At 38.8% G+C, this 17406-nt stretch overlaps 1 protein-coding gene across 4 annotated transcripts in view; it reads right to left on the reverse strand.

The window, feature by feature from the left end:
- The window catches only part of DISC1 (DISC1 scaffold protein), a 200698-nt gene that overhangs the window by 87133 nt on the left and 96159 nt on the right, over window positions 1-17406 (reverse strand). For 3 of the 4 annotated variants that reach the window (XM_065680272.1, XM_065680271.1, XM_065680274.1), the window contains exon 9: window positions 17019-17207. The exons of the other annotated variant lie outside the window; for it this stretch is intronic. In XM_065680272.1, the coding sequence (XP_065536344.1) occupies window positions 17019-17207 (189 nt within the window). The remainder of the gene's footprint in view (window positions 1-17018; window positions 17208-17406) is intronic. 4 annotated transcript variants of the gene reach the window in all.

The following is a 17406-nucleotide window of genomic DNA, read 5'->3' on the forward strand; positions in this document are numbered from 1 at the left end:
TAAAACACAGCCTAAAGAGTTTTCTATTCCTTAGAATAGTGAGAAGGTATGTACACAGGAGAAAGAAGCAGAAATAGCTTCCCATTTGGTGTCAAGCTGAAAGAGGGTAGGATTTAAATGAGATATTAGGAAAAAAAAATCTTCACTATGAGGGTGGTGAGACACTGGAACAGGTTGTCCAGAAAAGCTGTGGATGATCCATCCTTGGAAGTGCATAAGGCCAGGCTGGGTGGGGGCTTTGAACAACCTGGTCTAGAGCACAGGCAGTTAGAACCAGACAATCTTTAAGGTGCCATCCAACCCAAACCATTCTATTATTATCTTCCACTAAACCTGCACATTGGAAAAATGTTTGTCATCAAGAATTGACAATTTCTAATGCAACCATCTAACTACCAAGTCCACAAATCATGCAAGTAGAATGAAGACTCTTTCTGTAACTCAGTTTTGCTACTCAGGGATTGAAACAAGAAACCAGCCTGACATGTTTTTTAAAAAGATGTAAAGCATCAAATGTGGAAAACTCAAACTGGGGAAAAACAAAGATAAAATTAACAGCAAAGTCTGTCCATACAGCTTACTTCAGTAACCATTTGCATCAGAAAAACTATTAGAAAGGAGAATAGCATGATAAATTATTTTGCACATACACAAATACAAAAAAAAAAAAAAAAGACTACAGAAAATGCAAAAGGACTTAATAGAGATGAGGAAAGATAAAAGAAAAATACACCTCAACTGGACTTAAGAAGATGAAAGCTTACAATGAAAGTAAATACAGTAGTAGAAAGAACAATGAAGGAAAAAAAACCAAAAGGAAAAGTTGTAAACAATTTAATGCCCAGATTTTAAAGGTTAAAACTTCTTTTCTGCTGCAAAGATGCATAGGATTTATCAGATGGAGAAGTATTATAGCACATGCTTTGCAAAATGCTTAATGCTAGGAAAAGGGTATAAAATAAACACAGGAATGCCAAAGACTACAGACTCTGGAGGTTCAGAACAACTCCCAAAACCCAGGAGAACTTTAAAAGATACAGATTTTCTTACTTCTTTATATTTCTTTGTGTCCTGGGTTTACCAGTAGCATAAAAGGATGCCTGATACCCTACCTAGGAGGATGCTACAGAAGCAGAACGAACTAATAAATGTATACCCCAATGGTTCTCAGCTGCAGTTCAGCATTTTAGCACTGCGACAAAGTATTCCAACACAAGAAAGGATCCTGGTTGCCCTGGTACATTATCCTGCAAAACTGTGAATACATCTTCCATTTAGACCACTGAATATCGGTTTTCAAGGTCAGGCAGACAGCTTGTAAAATGCTCTAAGCTTTTAGAGGGTTCTGTTTTCTCCTGCAGTCTCTATCTCCCTAACCAATCCACTCATACGCTACACAAGTAACCTCAACAGGGGTCACCATGAGAGGCAAAATGCAAGCAGCATAAGAATGAGATAACACATACATACTGTGCCTCTGAGGAATTAAACAAGTCTTCTCTGACTTGGGCATGGCAGCTTCTTTCAAAAATAAACTTATCAGGTAGAGAGTGCAGTGGTGGTGAATTGCACACTGCCCTGGGAAAGGTGTGAAAACTGTGTTCCGTGTGACTAGCAGCTCAGATGAACAGAACTTCAATGAATCATTGTCCTGGGTTTAGCAGTAGCAGTCATTTTTTCTTGTTCTTAGTAGCTGGTGCAGTGCTGTGTTTTGACTTTCAGCCTGGGAACAGAACTGATAACGCCGATGTTTTCAGTTGCTGCTCAGTAATGTTTACTCTGACCAAAGACTTCATGAGTCTCATGATCCGCCAGGGAGGAGGGCAGGCCGGGAGGAAACAGAGACAGGACACCTGACCCAAACTAGCCAAAGAGGTATTCCATGCCACAGCACATCATGCCCGGAGAGGTAACTGGGAGTTACCCAGAAGCGCACTCTCTTCTCGCTCGGGCTCATTTCGGCGGGTGGTATCGTATTCTCTTCTCTTGTTATTTCCCTTATTATCATTATTGGTGGCAGCAGCAGCCGTTTGTGTTATACCTTAGTTACTGGACTGTTCTTATCTCAACCCGTGGGAGTTACATTCTTTCAATTCTCCTCCCCATCCCTCTGGGAGCGGGGCAGGGGGGGCGCGGGTGAGGAAAGAAAGAGGTTGGGGGGAGTAGAAACTGCGTGGCTGACCGAGTTTAAACCACGACAATTACTGAATTATAAGAAAACAATTTCAGAGCATAAACTGGGTAAGAAAATAAATTATGCAGAGTTTGGAGAAAGTACTGGGAGTTAGTAAACTAAAAATTAAAGAAAACAGGGACAGGAAAACAACCAGGAGTTGCCACAGAACCCAGTGAACAGTAACACCAACAGAAAATGCTAATACAGCATTCTGCATTGGGCTTCATTCACCTACAAAAAATACCAAAATAGGAATAGCTTCTCTAGTTACCATATTGATAAAACAACAGTTCCGGCATACAAGTCTAAGAGAGATTATTGAATTCACTGATTCTGGTCATCTCTGAAACACAGCCAGTAAGATTTCTCTGAATTCATTCCAGCTGGAACTAAGTAAAAAAAAAAAAAAAAAAAAACAACCAAAAAAAAAAAAACCCAAACAGTTACCAGAAATTTACAGCAATTTTTGCTGAACTCTGGCAAAAGCTAATTGTCCTGTCAGTTAAAAGGTGAATGACTCACTTTTTTAACCTAAGGTTGTCAAGCTTCAATTGCTAGCCATTAGAAGTGATCATTTCTGCTTTGGTGTATCACCATAAAGATACTTCCACTATCAGTTCTGTTCTACAAGCAGGCAGTTGCACACTGCTATCCAATGATCTCAGATCTCTGTTCCTTAAGCTGAGCAGACGCACTAAGCACCTTAAGCCTCCCATGACTAGGCTGTCTTCCCAACCCTTTCATCTCCTATGACTGCTCTACAAATTCTGTTCAATTTTTGAGTACCAACTTCATTCCATCATTGAACATCATCTGTTACCTTCCAAAATATATGAAACAAATGTTAAAATATTTTCAAGTTCTATCTTTCCCCAACATTAGGCAAAAAGCTACTCACAGTGGGAAAAAAGTAAATATTTTTAATGAGACTAATTCAAATTACAATCTAAAATGCCTTTTATTTTTTTTTCCTCCAAACTGCTGTATAAACAAGTCCTGTGATCAGTACAGGTACACTCACATTTTAGAATCATAGAATAGTTAGGGTTGGAAAGGAACTTGAGATCATCCAGTCCCAAGCCCCCTGCCATGGCCAGGGACACCTCACACTAAACCATGCCATCCAAGGCTTTGTCCAACCTGGCCTTGAACATTGTCAGGGATGGAGCATTCACAACCTCCCTGGGCAACCCATTCCAGTGCCTCACCACCCTAACAGGAAAGAATTTCTTCCTTCTATCCAATCTAAACTTCCCCTGTTTAAGTTTTAACCCATTACCCCGGTCCTGTCACTACAGTCCCTAATGAGTCCCTCCCCAGCATCCCTATAGGCCCCCTTCAGATGCTGGAAGGCTGCTATGAGGTCTCCACGCAGCCTTCTCTCCTCCAGGCTGAACAGCCCCAACCTTCTCAGCCTGTCTTCATTCAGGAGGTGCTCCAGTCCCCTGATCATCCTGGATTTGTTCCAACAGTTCCATGTCCTATTTATCTTGAGGACACCAGAACTGCACACAATACTCCAGGTGAGGTCTCACAAGAGCAGAGTAGAGGGGCAGGATCACCTCCTTCCACCTGCTGGTCACGCTGCTTTTGATGCAGCCCAGGATACGGTTGGCTTTCTGGGCTGCGAGCACACACTGAAGCCGGCTCATGTTCATTTTCTCATCAACCAGCACCCCAAGTCCTTCTCCACAGGGCTGCTCTGAATCTCTTCTTTGCCCAACTTGCAGCTGTGCCTGGGATTGCTCTGACCCAGGTGTAGGACCTTGCACTTGGCATGGTTAAACTTCATGAGGCATTGGCATCAGCCCACCTCACAAGCATGTTGAGGTCCCTCTGGATGGCATTCCTCATTCCTTCCCTCCAGCGTATCAACTGAACCACACAGCTTGCTGTCATCGGCAAACTTGCTGAGGGCACACTCAATCCCACTGTCCATGTCACCGACAAAGATGTTGAACAAGACCAGTCCCAACACTGATCCCTGAGGGACACCACTCGTTACTGGTCTCCAGCCAGACATCAAGCCATTGACCCACAACTCTTTGTGTGCGGCCGTCCAGCCAGTTCTTTATCCACCGAGTGGTCCATCCATCAAATTGGTATCTCTCCAATTTAGAGACAAGGGTGTCGTGTGGGACAGTGTCAAACACTTTGCACAAGTCCGGGTAGATGACATCAACTGCTCTACCCCTGTCCATCAGTTCTGTAGCCCCATCATAGAAGGCCACCAAATTGGTCAGGCAGGATTTCCCCTTAGTGAAGCACCATGCTGGCTGTCACCAAGCACCTTGTTGTTTTTCATGTGCCTTAGCATGCCTTCCTGGAGAATCTGCTCCAAGATTTTGCCAGGCAAGGAGGTGAGGCTGCCTGGTCTGTGATTCCCCAGGTCATCCATTTTCCCCTTCTTGAAAATGGGGGTTATATTTCCCTTTTTCCAGTCGTCAGGAACTTCACCTGACTGCCATGATTTTTCAAACATGATGGCCAGTGGCTTAGCAACTTCATTTGCCAGCTCCTTCAGGACCCAAAGATGGATTTCATCAGGTCCCATGGACTTGTGTACATGCAGGTTTTTAAGATGGTCTCGAACCAGATCCTCTCCTACAGTGGGCCCAAGGTCTTCATTCTCATAGTCTCTGCGTCTACCTTCCAAAAGGTACTCAAGAAAAACTCAAGTCAATGGAATGGAAAATGCTCTTACTCACCAGAACAAAAGTACAATACTGTCTCAGGCTGCCTGTAATGGCAGAGGGTATTATACCTAGTTCTAACCAGTCTCATCAGCAAAAGCTATTCAGAAACACAGACTTTTTCAACTTCTTCTGGTTTATAACCTGTACTGGTGACAGTTTGTAGGCAAAATCTTTTTGAGTATCAGCCAATTTGCCCATGAAGCATCTTCAGGCTATGACACTGACATGTCACCTACGTTTTTTAGTCCTGGCGAAGGACTAAGTCAAGTACTTGCAGAAACTGCCAAAACCACTGTTTCAGCTCCAGAAGACTGTAGGAATGTTGTGCCGTGCTCTAGTTTTGTGGTTTTTTTTTTGTTTTGTTTTGTTTTTTTTTTGTTTTTTTTTTTAACTTTTCCCAAAATTGTCATTACTCAGCACATGAAAACAAAGCACACTGAGAAAAAAGAACTACATTAGCAAATATTCACACCCATGCTTTTGTAATGCCATCTAAGGTGCTTAAAAGAACACCACCATTTTGGATATTTCAGCCAGCATCTAAGGCTTATTTAGAGGTATCTCTCCCACTAGAATAATATCCTCCCACTTAAGAATGTGGCTGACCACTTAATGAGCTCATGAACAATGGTATGTTACACAGCTTTTTTCACAGGTACTGAACAGAACAAATAAACTCCATATTGGGGTTTAAACATTTTTTTTCTGCTGGGACATGCAAATTTTTATTTTGATCGCTAGATTAGAATTTACAAGAACATTTTTATATCCACAATACTGTATCCTGGAAACCTGAGAATACAAGAGCAATGCACATTTCACTCTGATCATTCTACTGCAATAACAAGACTAAATGACACAGATGATTCTGTTGGAAATACCACATTGCAAACACTCAGACTTGCAAAAACAATTTTTTTTCTCTTATCTACAGAGAAGAACTGTCCCAAAATAAAAAATAACATTACAGAAGTCAACGGGATAGAGGTTCACTGACCTAAACCCAAAAGTAATTAGCTTTTTGTTTAAAAACTATGAAATGAAACAACTGTTTCTTTCCCAGGAGGGGCCTACCAACTGCAAAATGGATCATTTTGTGATAAAACTGAAGGATTTCTAAGATAAATGAATTTCTGACTAATTTCTGCTCTTTCTCATATTTTCCATCAGAGTAAGTGGACCTGCACCCAAGCAGATCAGGTCAGAAATGGGTGCTGCAGCTTCAACATAACAGAATGCCAGAGGTGAAACTGGAAGAAAAAATGCATTGATACCAGTGGACCAGAATGTCTGTCTCCATGTATTTTCAAAATTCTCTCTCAAACAAAACATTCAAAATCAAGAACAAGAGATGTGCCAATTTCTGCAGGATTTAGCATTTTTCAAAGCTTCTTAAAATCAAGCCCATAGGACACATGGCTGGTGCCTATTTGCTTTTCTCTGGCATGGAGCACAGATAACTCCACACAATGTTTCAGAATACAGGAACTAGGAAAAAAATTAATCGAGAAAACATTACTATGACTTCTGATCTAGATATAGGATTGTTTATCTGCACAGAAGTACACATAGTTTCAGCCTGTCATTTCCAGCTGGCACTGTTAATTATGTTTCAGTGCACCTCACTAGATAAGAGGTATATTCCAGCCAAAAATGTGTAAAGGTTGTAGTCCAAATTATGCAATGTGTCCTCCAGCTGATAATTCCAACATGTGCTGAACTGTCTAATCTTCTGCAGCTTGGCAAACACTGTTTATCTTTACCCAAGCCTTCCACATGCACATCAAACCAAATATACTTTCTGCAAATACGACGACTGAATCTTCATTTGGTATCATTCAAAGTTTGAATTATATTCTGTCTACTACAATATTTTTGTATAAAGAAATATACCAGGATTTGAACACAACAACAAAATAAGAATAGGCTTTCAAATATCCAGTTTGATGTATTTCTTACAGGATCATAGCCTATCAGTTGACATCTAACAGGAACTCAGAAAAAGTAACTAATCACTAGCCGCTGCACACGGACCACAGATTCTGTGCGATTATTGGTGGCAAAATTGCTGGTCTTATACTATAGCCTCCTACTACCATCTCCTGTGCTTAAGTATTGAGTCTGAAGACCACAGACCTCACAACATAATTGTAACAGAAACAGTCATTACCTCAAGTCCTCATACAAGGAAACTGTGGCACAAGTCAACTGAAACATGAGCAAACTCTCTCTGTTCCTTCTTCAGTGAGAAATCAAACTTAAGGGTACCACATTCTAGCTCCTGACTCCAGGCATTAGCAATTTCTTGGTTTTCTGCCACTTACTCCAGTTTCTCTGTCTCCAAGGATAGAGGGAGGAAGAAGTTTATGTGATGAAAGCTTTAAATTTCTGAATAGGAGATACAAGGTACTTAACTCCGCTCTAAATAATAATACTTCCATCACCTCAGAGTAATCAGTTAGGATTTAATAGAAGTACAGAAAGGACAAAAAGCTTAGAGAATAAAGAGCAAGAATAGTAAATCATAAATATATTCTCTCTGGGGAATCACAGTCAGAACAAATAATATATCTCTCTTCCATTTCTGTATTTCCACTTGTGTATCTTGGTGAAATATGTGAATTGGAAGAGGTTTTCTACAATAAAGCCTTTTTTAGCATAACACATGTAGTATTAAAATAATTTGGGGGATAAAAAACAGCTGTTCTAGGGAGGATTACAAATTCAGTGTTTTTATTCTGTTTTTATGAACAGATACTATGCCTTCCCCATCTTTCCATTACTCCAGATTTGGTTATACTTCTCTATATCTGTGGGTATAAAGTCTGCAGCATTCTTGGAACCCTTCGGTCGTTCAAGTAACAAATTTATACAGCAGATAGCTATTTCATTCATTTTAAGTGTATACCTATTAAGTAAAAAGTCAGTAAAGGATAATAATATTCCTATTTTACAGTACCTTAATTACAGAAACCTTCATTTAGCTCACATCTTTATTACTGTATTTGCAAATACCTCAAAGAAAACCTTGAGCCAATTAAGAGCAAGACAGAATGAGGCAGAAAGATCTGACTAATCTGCATCTGACAATCAGCAGGAACAGAAACTGGAACAAAAAGAACAAAAAACAACCTGTAGTTCATGAGAGACGTCGTATTCCCAATGTAATGGTAACTCAGGGGTTTCTTTTGCTTGTATGTTCGTACTCCTAGATGCCGTATCTAAATATTGCCAGTTGATATCAAAGCAAAGATGAAAGATAACATCTCAGAAAATTATCTGACTTTTCATTCAGTCAGAGGTGAATTTACCATCAATGTAATGAGGCACAGTTTTTTACAAATTGCATGTAAGCACAGAATTAGACTTGCATGCTGCAACTCAAGAACACTGCCAAAATTGCTGACTGAAAAGTTTTGGGTGGAAATGTATTACTGTGCTAGATTTTGCATTAAAATACATACATGTGAAAAAATAACCCATAAGTAAAAAGTTAAACAATATCTTCACTCTCTGATTCTGTGGCAGTATAATCCTGTCCTAGGACATCAATTTTACATCAGTGATCCCAGATGACCCAAGCCAACATTTTCTTGCTTACAGCGAAAAAAAGAAATAAAATCCAAAACATTAACTGAATGTAAAATGCTGCACTATTTTTACCTTCAATCTGCAGAAAGCCTGAATCTTTGGAAGAATAACTGCCTGAAATTGGTTTCACTGAAGTACTACTTGAAAACAAATTGACACTATTCCTTAAATATCCTATCAATCTCTATATGCATCCTCAAGAAGAAAGTCCATAAGGCAAAGAATCCTGAAGAGCCCTTTGCTCATTTTGGGGACCTCAAAATATACGCATGTTAGAAACACTAGGCCAACTGTTTACCCAATTTTTCAATAAAACTTTGGGACTTTAAGAGGTCAAACACTGGTTTCATACTTCTAATCGTGTTTCAAGATCAAGATTTCAAATACACGCCTTAATCCCATCCAACAGGTCCAGACCAAATACATCCCAGCCATAGGTATCCCAAATGGCTAAACAAACAGAACCACAAAACCAATTACCTGAGTGTTCCAGCTACCTCACCTGTGAGACAAGGAAAGCAGTATTTACCTGCTTTGAAAAGTAATGCCATTCTAACTGTTAAGTGTAACTACATACGTCAGCAGTTTTCTTAGTTCTCTTCTGAGCACCCCACCATCCTTGGGCACACTTCACCCTTCTGCCTGCCTCCAAGCAGCTTCAGTCAGACACAACTTTACCTTTCTGCCAAAACTGTAATTCTCTTAATACAATGTATAGAAATGACAGCTCTACACCATCAGGAAAATGTGAGCTTCACAATGAAATAAATTGGAGAGTTCAGTAGCATGACAATACTATCTGCTCAAACTCCGGGAGTGGTAGACATTAAAGGTCTGCTGGAGATCACCAGGGCTAGTGTCATGCTAAAGTAGTTGCACAGGAACCTGTTTATCTGTCTGATGCAAAAAGACTTTATCTTTTTTTTTCATTATTATTTTTATTTTTTGGCATCCTAGCACCTCTTTTCTCCAGGAAAAAAAACCCGCAAAAACCAACCAAACAAACTATAGTCAAAAAAAAGAAAAAGGGGGGGGGGGAGCAGTTCAATCAGCCCAGTACCACAGAAGATGCAGCTGCAGAATTAGAATCTAACGAAGAATGGTTAAAACTGGTGGCATACATAAACTTCCAAATTTATTCCAAATTCATTCATCTATGTTGCTTCATATGATTGCAACTCAATCAGCTGGAGCAGCTCAACTAAGAAGAGAAGTAATGCAGAAGCCTAGAGCACAGATGGCAAACTAGGAATAATTTGATATTTACAGACACCTCAAAAGTTTAATGCACTGTGTATATAGCTGGCAATAGCATTCCAGGTATAAAAGAAAAAGTTGCCTGGCATACAATCAGGCCTTTCTGCGTACTTGTTTGTTTGTATGTACACCAGCACACTAAAGTATGTACATTCCACTGTGGGTTGAGGCTGACCATCTCTCATTGCAGCAGAAGGCTGTTCAGTAACACTTTTCAACATCAGATTGCATGATTCCAGCAGAGCCACTTTATATTTCTGCAGCGCTACAACTTAGAAAACCTACATGTCTACGGCTTATCCTAGTTAAAGAGATCATAATTTTCCCTGATGAGAAACAGCTTAAAACTTCTGACCAAGCTTTATTTCCTGTACCTGGTATATAACCACCTCTACAACTGGAAAAAATACCAGGTCATTTGATGAGCTGTTATTCTGTGTGTAATTAGGTCATGCTGCTACCTACAGAGAAAGAGTATAACACAGATATATAAAACATTTCAATAAAGTTAATACCATCAGATCTCAGAAGAAAGAGATAGAAGCTCACCTCTGGGCAGCAACAGAGAAATGGCCTAATCAAAAGACCCCCATAGATATCAGTGGGCTTTGAACCAAGCTGCTGTGTCAGTTCAAGGTGCCTGAACACATATTTCATATTTCTTGAATTACAGATATTTGCATCTAATTATACAGAATGGCCAGATTAAATTTAATACCTCCATTGCATTTATACAAACTAAACCACTATCCTCCAAGTGAAAATTATGAAGTATTTTACATATTTAAATGAACAACAGCAGACAAGATGACCTTTATAACCACCATTATAAAAAACACATTACAAGTGACTCAAGACATATAGCAAACAATTATCCTAAACCAGACTGGTTTCCAATCTTTTCAATCCTGACAAAAATCAGTGTCTAAAATACAAATGTATTACAAGTTTTAATTTCAGGAAGAGCATAGCAGAACTTAATTTTTATATATTTCTAAATTCTACAGATAATAGTTATCAAAAAAAGCACTTCCATAAAAAAAAAAGCAATTCCATAACACAAAAAGCTCTCAATTGCTTACAATTAGGTATTATTTAACAGAAGTGATATTACTAAAAGAATTACTTATTTTATATAAATTTTTGTGGAAGTTTGATATGGAATGAAAACCATTAGTCTGAATTTAATCCTCAAAGCTGGGCAACAACTCAAAATACAATGACTACCATCACAAAATTGTAAGACAAAAAGATGTATATAGGTATACTTAACCTGAAAGATCCCAAGTGCTTTAAAACTGACTGAAGAAAATGAGAATCATGCTCACAATGAAATGCAGACGAGCGCATAATATGCATAACAGCACAAGTCCAAGCAAATGCAGAAATACCAATTTTTCAAATGAAACAGCAGAGAGAATACTGATGAGCAGAGTGTAATTACTCATGCTGTATTTGGCCATGACAACACAAAAGGAGCTCTGCAAGGTTAGGCTTCTTGGTTTTGTTGTTTTCTTTTTTCGTTTTCTCTTCTTATGTGGACCTGGCCTTCACGTGTTGCCTGACAGAGGGCTGATGAGCACTACTTTGGAGCACCAGCTGAATGTCAGCCGAGAATAAAGGATGCTACCAGATGCAGTGACAGTCCTATTCCTGCATCACCACCAAGGCTTTTATACTTTTTGGTGAAAGCTAAATGGGGTGAATGCTGGCTAAATTTGACAAGATCACTGTTTAAATAGAGATGGCCATGGGCAAAAGCAATAAGCCATTCCATTTCACTATTCACTTGAATAACAACACGCATTTCATATAGGTATGACACGCAGAACGTAATGACCTTGCACAAATAAGAAGTGGACACACAATGAGACTGTGAACAGCTTCCTCCTCATGGAAGCCCATCTGTTACACATTGCGTGGCTCTCCTTTAATGATTTATTTAAACAGAAGCAATCAAAAGATTAAGCTTTTCATTTTAGAATCAGATAATCACACACAGGATGAACTGTGGAAACAATATGGAAAACCTATTTGGTGCAGAAAAACCAGCACTGAGGACCAAAATTAAAACCACCACCGGAAAAATCAGTAAGCAAAACATGGAATTATTTTTTTCATTTCACAGGCAGATACTGAAATGTTTGGGGTTTTATTTTAAATAATTAAAAGCAGTATAAGGTTTTTAATAATCTTCAGACATTTTCAAAAAACATTACAAAAATCAGTTAGGAAGAGAAATACACACACTTTTGTAGAATGGCTTTTAGTAAAAAAACCAAATAATTAAACTAAAAAAATAATTAATAATAATAATAATAATAATAATAATAATAATAATTAAAAAAAAAGAGTTCCCAGTGGGAAGCACATGGTATTATAAGACTTTGAGTATTGAATCTGCCAGAATAAAGTATTTTTGAAAGAGAATAAAAACACCTCGCATTAAATGGTTATTAACAGTTTGGTTAATCACATTCTATATAATTTCATATGAAGTACAGAGCCTACCTTTCACAAATATTCCCATATGCAAAGCCAATATTGCTTTAGGCAGCACCAGTAGTGATTTCTGCTGTCCACCTGATATTAAGCTTTAGACTACTTAACTACATCCTCCACAAGAGCCAAATACACAGCTTTTTAAACAATGACTGTAAAAAGACTATGAGAATTTTTGCTATTTTTTAAGTACATTCTTAACATTTTATTCGTAAGTAGCTAAGTTAAAACATTGTTTTTTAAAAAAAGGTAAATTAAAAAATGGATTCAAATAGGTTTCTGTTAGAGGACAGAAAGCTATGAGGTATTTTGTGCAAGCTTGCAGAGTGTGTGATTGAACAGGAGACATAAAATCTGAGCGTGAAAGAAAATTCCAGCATCCTAAAAAAAACCCTCTCTGCTCCATCTAATTCATTATTCAATAAATGTATCTGGTCAATCCCAGAAAGCTTCACTCTACAAGCAGGCTGGTAAGAGCTTTAGGACTTACACAACCAGTTTCTAAGGTTATAAAACTCAATCATGTCAAATGACAGTTGAGCAGTACAGACTGAAGTACCAACCTCCAAACTATAGTTTAAGAAAGGGTTAAAAAGCTACTTTGATGTGTGGGGTAGCCTTTATTTTGTATTTCCTCTAGAAATTAATTCAGTATAGAAATGCTACTTAAGATGACTTGGCAAGCACAACCTAGCAATTAGATAGCAAAATACAGTATCCCCCACCACAGTTTTGTGCACAGATACATTATTTACAAGGAAATGCTTTCCCAAAAGTGTAAAATAGAGGCAGAAAATGGCTGAGTGCAGCCAGAAAAGGAATTCACCAAATAAGGCAGGAAAACTTGCCTGTCAGTACTGGTAATGAGGAAACCAAGAGGGTAGGTTTCTTTTCCGGCCCTGGGTTACAAATGTGAATCGACCCAAGCCAGAATTTATAAGCAGAATCCAGCAGTTTTGGCAGACAGGCAAGTAATTAAGCTTCACTTGTCTGGAACATGGGGTTTGTTGGTTTGGGCTGCAAAGCAGTTCTCTTCCTTGCCATAACAGGACCTTCCAATTTTGTAAGGCAGGTCTGCTCAACAGCAAAACTCAGACCTTCAGTGATTTTTCCCCAAAACATCATGTGTTAGGCTATAGAAATGCCTGCAGTCTAGAAGAATGTAAAGCTCACACAGAGTATTGCTTGACTTCCTTTCTGTTTATTGCAAGTCATTAATTCAACCATGACTGATGCTATGGCATCAACTGGGAAACTGTTTCACTGCCATTCCAGGTAAAATTGCATGACCTCTGAGTCTCTGGCTTTCCTATCCGTAAAATGGCAGTAACAGTTCACCACTTTCTACAAAAGTGTTCTGATGCCCCCAGAAGAAAGCATCTAAAGGGCAAATTAATACTATTCTTCCTAGAATGCTCATACATGGCGTTACTTGTCAATGCTTCTGTTATCCAATAGGGAAAACATTTTTGAGTATCTCTAAAAATATGAAAGGATTTTTGTCAAATCTCCATTATAAGGAGTACTGACAGCCCTCAGCACAGTAAGCCAAGCCTGATTTTTGCACTGCATCTGCAATATCTTTTATACTTGGGCAGCTGGCATACAGTGAGAAAATTCATTAACATGCTAATGATGTGTCCTATTTAAAATTCCAGCTCTGATTATTGTGTGATTAAGTCTCTTCCCTTGACGTCTGCTTCCTTATATCTGCATTACTGTGAGAAATCAACAATTATTAATGAAGGAAAAAAATAGGTTACCAATTTATACACAAGAGAAAGACAAACATACACACATATTTCAGCATTGCAATGTATTCCAGACAAAGCAGTATTATCTTCAGACAGAAGAAAAAATAAGTTTTCAAGAAGTTCACAGGCACAAAAGATAACAGTTCAAGTGCCAGATGAGAAATAGCCATGTGTAGGAGGAATACCTGCACAGGTTTTAAGGTTCTATTAAAAAAGAGGAAGGGCTCCTGATGCAGGAAAAGTAGAATAATACAAAACCAAGAATGAGAGGAGACAACAGCTCCAGTTGATCTTATTACCGCTCCCAAAGAAAAATTAAGCATCTCTTTTCTACAGTGAAAGACATTTAAACCAACTGACTGACTTAAACTAGCATTCATTTGCCTTCAAAATGAGAAAACCAAGGGACTGTTTTCTTGGCATTACTTTCAGTAACTTATGTTTAGTTACAGATAGACACCTATTTAATTGTGTTGAGCCAAAGCACAGCACAGCTGTGTCACAAACAAGAATCACAGGTACATCCCTACTGCACACCAGGACACAGATCAGCCAGCCTAGCCCAGAATGGTTTTGCTGTTTAAGTTCACATAGACTGAAGGGTTCCCTAACGAAATCTGTGCAGGCAGCTAGTAAGAAAAGCCAGATTTTCAGTAATATCCTCAGCTAGTAGAATTAGGTGAAGGGATTTGTCTCACTGGCTTCTAACTATAAGAAGAAGTCAAACTAACCAACAGGCTTCACCAAGCAATGGTGCCACTCATGCTAATTTTACCCATGGCACAGAGCAGCTGAGCACATGCTGCACTAGTAGCTCAAAGAACAGAAATAATTTTTCTGTCAGACTACACTCTCCCAAAATCACACTATCCCCAAAACCAAGAGGTCAGCACACCCTGCATCACAAGCCCCATGACCCTGCTGCATCCCTTGGACTGATGCTGGACATCCCACTAGGCACTAGTGGGTCTCACAGGCACACTGATGCCCAGCTTGCAGCAGGCTTCTGGTCTGAGCTGGCATACAGGATGGGGAAGAAATACAAGTAAAAGACAAAACCACACTTCTCAACAGCAACACAGATTTTACTTGTGTAAATGAACCACAAAGCCTGAGGACGTGCATTAAGTCAGCTTGGCCACCCTGACTCAAATTTCACCTTTCACGGTGCAGACAAAGCCAACACAATTATCTACAGTTCTTTCAAACAACAGCAAAAAAAAAAAATGGTAACAAAATCTTATTCCAATAGTTTACGCTTTTTTTCTCCAAATACAAAAGTACTTTACAAAATAACAACTGGTTCATAAAGTGGATGCTGTCTTTGAGATATGATCCAGATACTGTTTTCCAGAGTGTACCAGAAGGCTTACATTCAGTTAAATGCGTTGTTACCAAACTCATGCTAGTGTTCTCAAACCTACGTGAGTTTTCATTTGTTAAAGGAGAAAATGGTGTGGATAACACACAAGGAGGGCAGAGATGAGGAAAAAGGAAGATCTCAGTTTTTCATTTGTGTCTCTGACTAGTATCTGTTTGATAGTTTTCTTTTACACAAGGACAAATTTCTCCTTACAGAACCACAACAAATAGAAAGAACAACCCAGATAGTAAACACAGTATTTTGCAATTTATTGCCATAAACTGTAGGACAGCAGAGGTCAGGCCAAGAAGACACCTCATTACAGCTACTTATATGCAAAATGGAAAGAAAAAAAAATCTGCGAACCACTACCAATTCTGTTACATCAGCAAGAGTCTTGCAGAGGTTTTGTTTAAAACCCTGCTGCAGAAAAGTACAAATGAGGAGCACATGCGTATTATAGAAAGTTTAATTGTCCTAGAAACAAAGGAGGGGATTAGAAGGTCAGAACCCTCTTCAACTCACTTGGAAGCCCAAGCAATGAGGAAGCATTGCCTGGTGTGTATTTGCAACTTTGGATCACAATGCACTAATCTAGGGAATCATTTTTAGAATTTTTATCTAGTTTCTAAGAAAGCAAGTTCTTCTCTAGTAGCGTGTGTGTATATATATATATTCTTCTATGCATTTTTAAAACACTGTTGTAAGACATATCCAAGTGCCTACTCTTGGATAGTTCTGTTTATCTATTTGCCTATGAAGAAACTTCATATAATTTTAAAACAGAGGTGCTTTCCTCTCTTCAACCACCTCATAAGATCTGGAAAAAGGAAAGACATTTCAAACCCCTAGAGCTTTAAATTAGCTCTCAGATTTATACTTAGCTGTTTAGAGGTAGCTATAGTAACTGTACATTTGTAGTCAATTAAATGTTATTCAGCCTTTTCATTTAACCAAGCAGCAAGGCCACTATATCTGCTTAACTTCGGGAGAGGATACAGCAGATAAGAGGCTAAGTCAAGTCTAGGAACAATCGTGCTGTTTGTTAATTTGTCAGTAGCTTTCACAGTAATTCCAGAGAACTTCTCCAATTCAACCATGACACTACAACCCAAGCACACCGCTTACAGTTACATGCGAGATGCATTTGGCAAGCTGTTTAAACCCCAACTCAAACTAAATTTACAAAGAGAACTCTTGCCTTCTGAACCAGCCATCCCTTGTACCTTGTACATTCAGACTCACCACCAAGTGCTTTATATATATATATACACACTAAATATTTAGTTACATATCCTAAATATGTTGCTGTTGTCACAGCCAGCCACATCTACTGCTTCCACATAAAAGACCACATATGTTTCTCTGTATGTGAATATATGCACAATATCATTATCACTATTACAAATATGGGCTTAGAAAACTAAGCTTTTGGGAACAGGGCTAAGAGATTTCAAAAATCTCTATGCTGCTGGGATACCCCTTCTCCCCCTCAGACTCTCTCACCTCAAGTGGAAACAGCTGAGAGCATATTCAGCATAATGCTTATCTAGGTGCTGGCCAAACTTACCTCAGAAAAATCAGTATATTTTGTGAAACGCAGGATGGTTCACCAAACCCTGTAGACATCTAGCATCTCACGGCTGAGCAAAAGCTGCAAGAGCATGTGAACTACTTACCAAAGGCAGTCTCTCCTTCTTCAAGTTCTTGTTTCAGTCTCGTGTAATCATCTTTGATTGTCTCTAGTTTTCGGACATTTCTGGCACTCAGAACCAACAGTTCATTGAGAAGTCCTTCCAGCCCCTCCTTCTCTGATGTTAATGATCTTATTTCTTCTGTTAGGTCCTTCGCAGTACCAAAATTACTTCCTGTGTGTTTTGTGGGGACAGGGGGTAGGGAGATGAAAGAGACAATGAAGCAGATACTTGCAACATCAGTAGATTACACAGCAAACAAAGGAAATTAAGCAACTATGTTTCCCAAAAGCAACTAAAGGACCAATCTGAAGGGGGAAAGAGCAAAAGAAAAAGAGAAAAACCAAATGCTACAAAACCAAATCATAACTGT

This window comes from Lathamus discolor, chromosome 5 (genome assembly GCF_037157495.1).
Source record: "Lathamus discolor isolate bLatDis1 chromosome 5, bLatDis1.hap1, whole genome shotgun sequence".
NCBI lineage: Eukaryota > Metazoa > Chordata > Aves > Psittaciformes > Psittacidae > Lathamus > Lathamus discolor.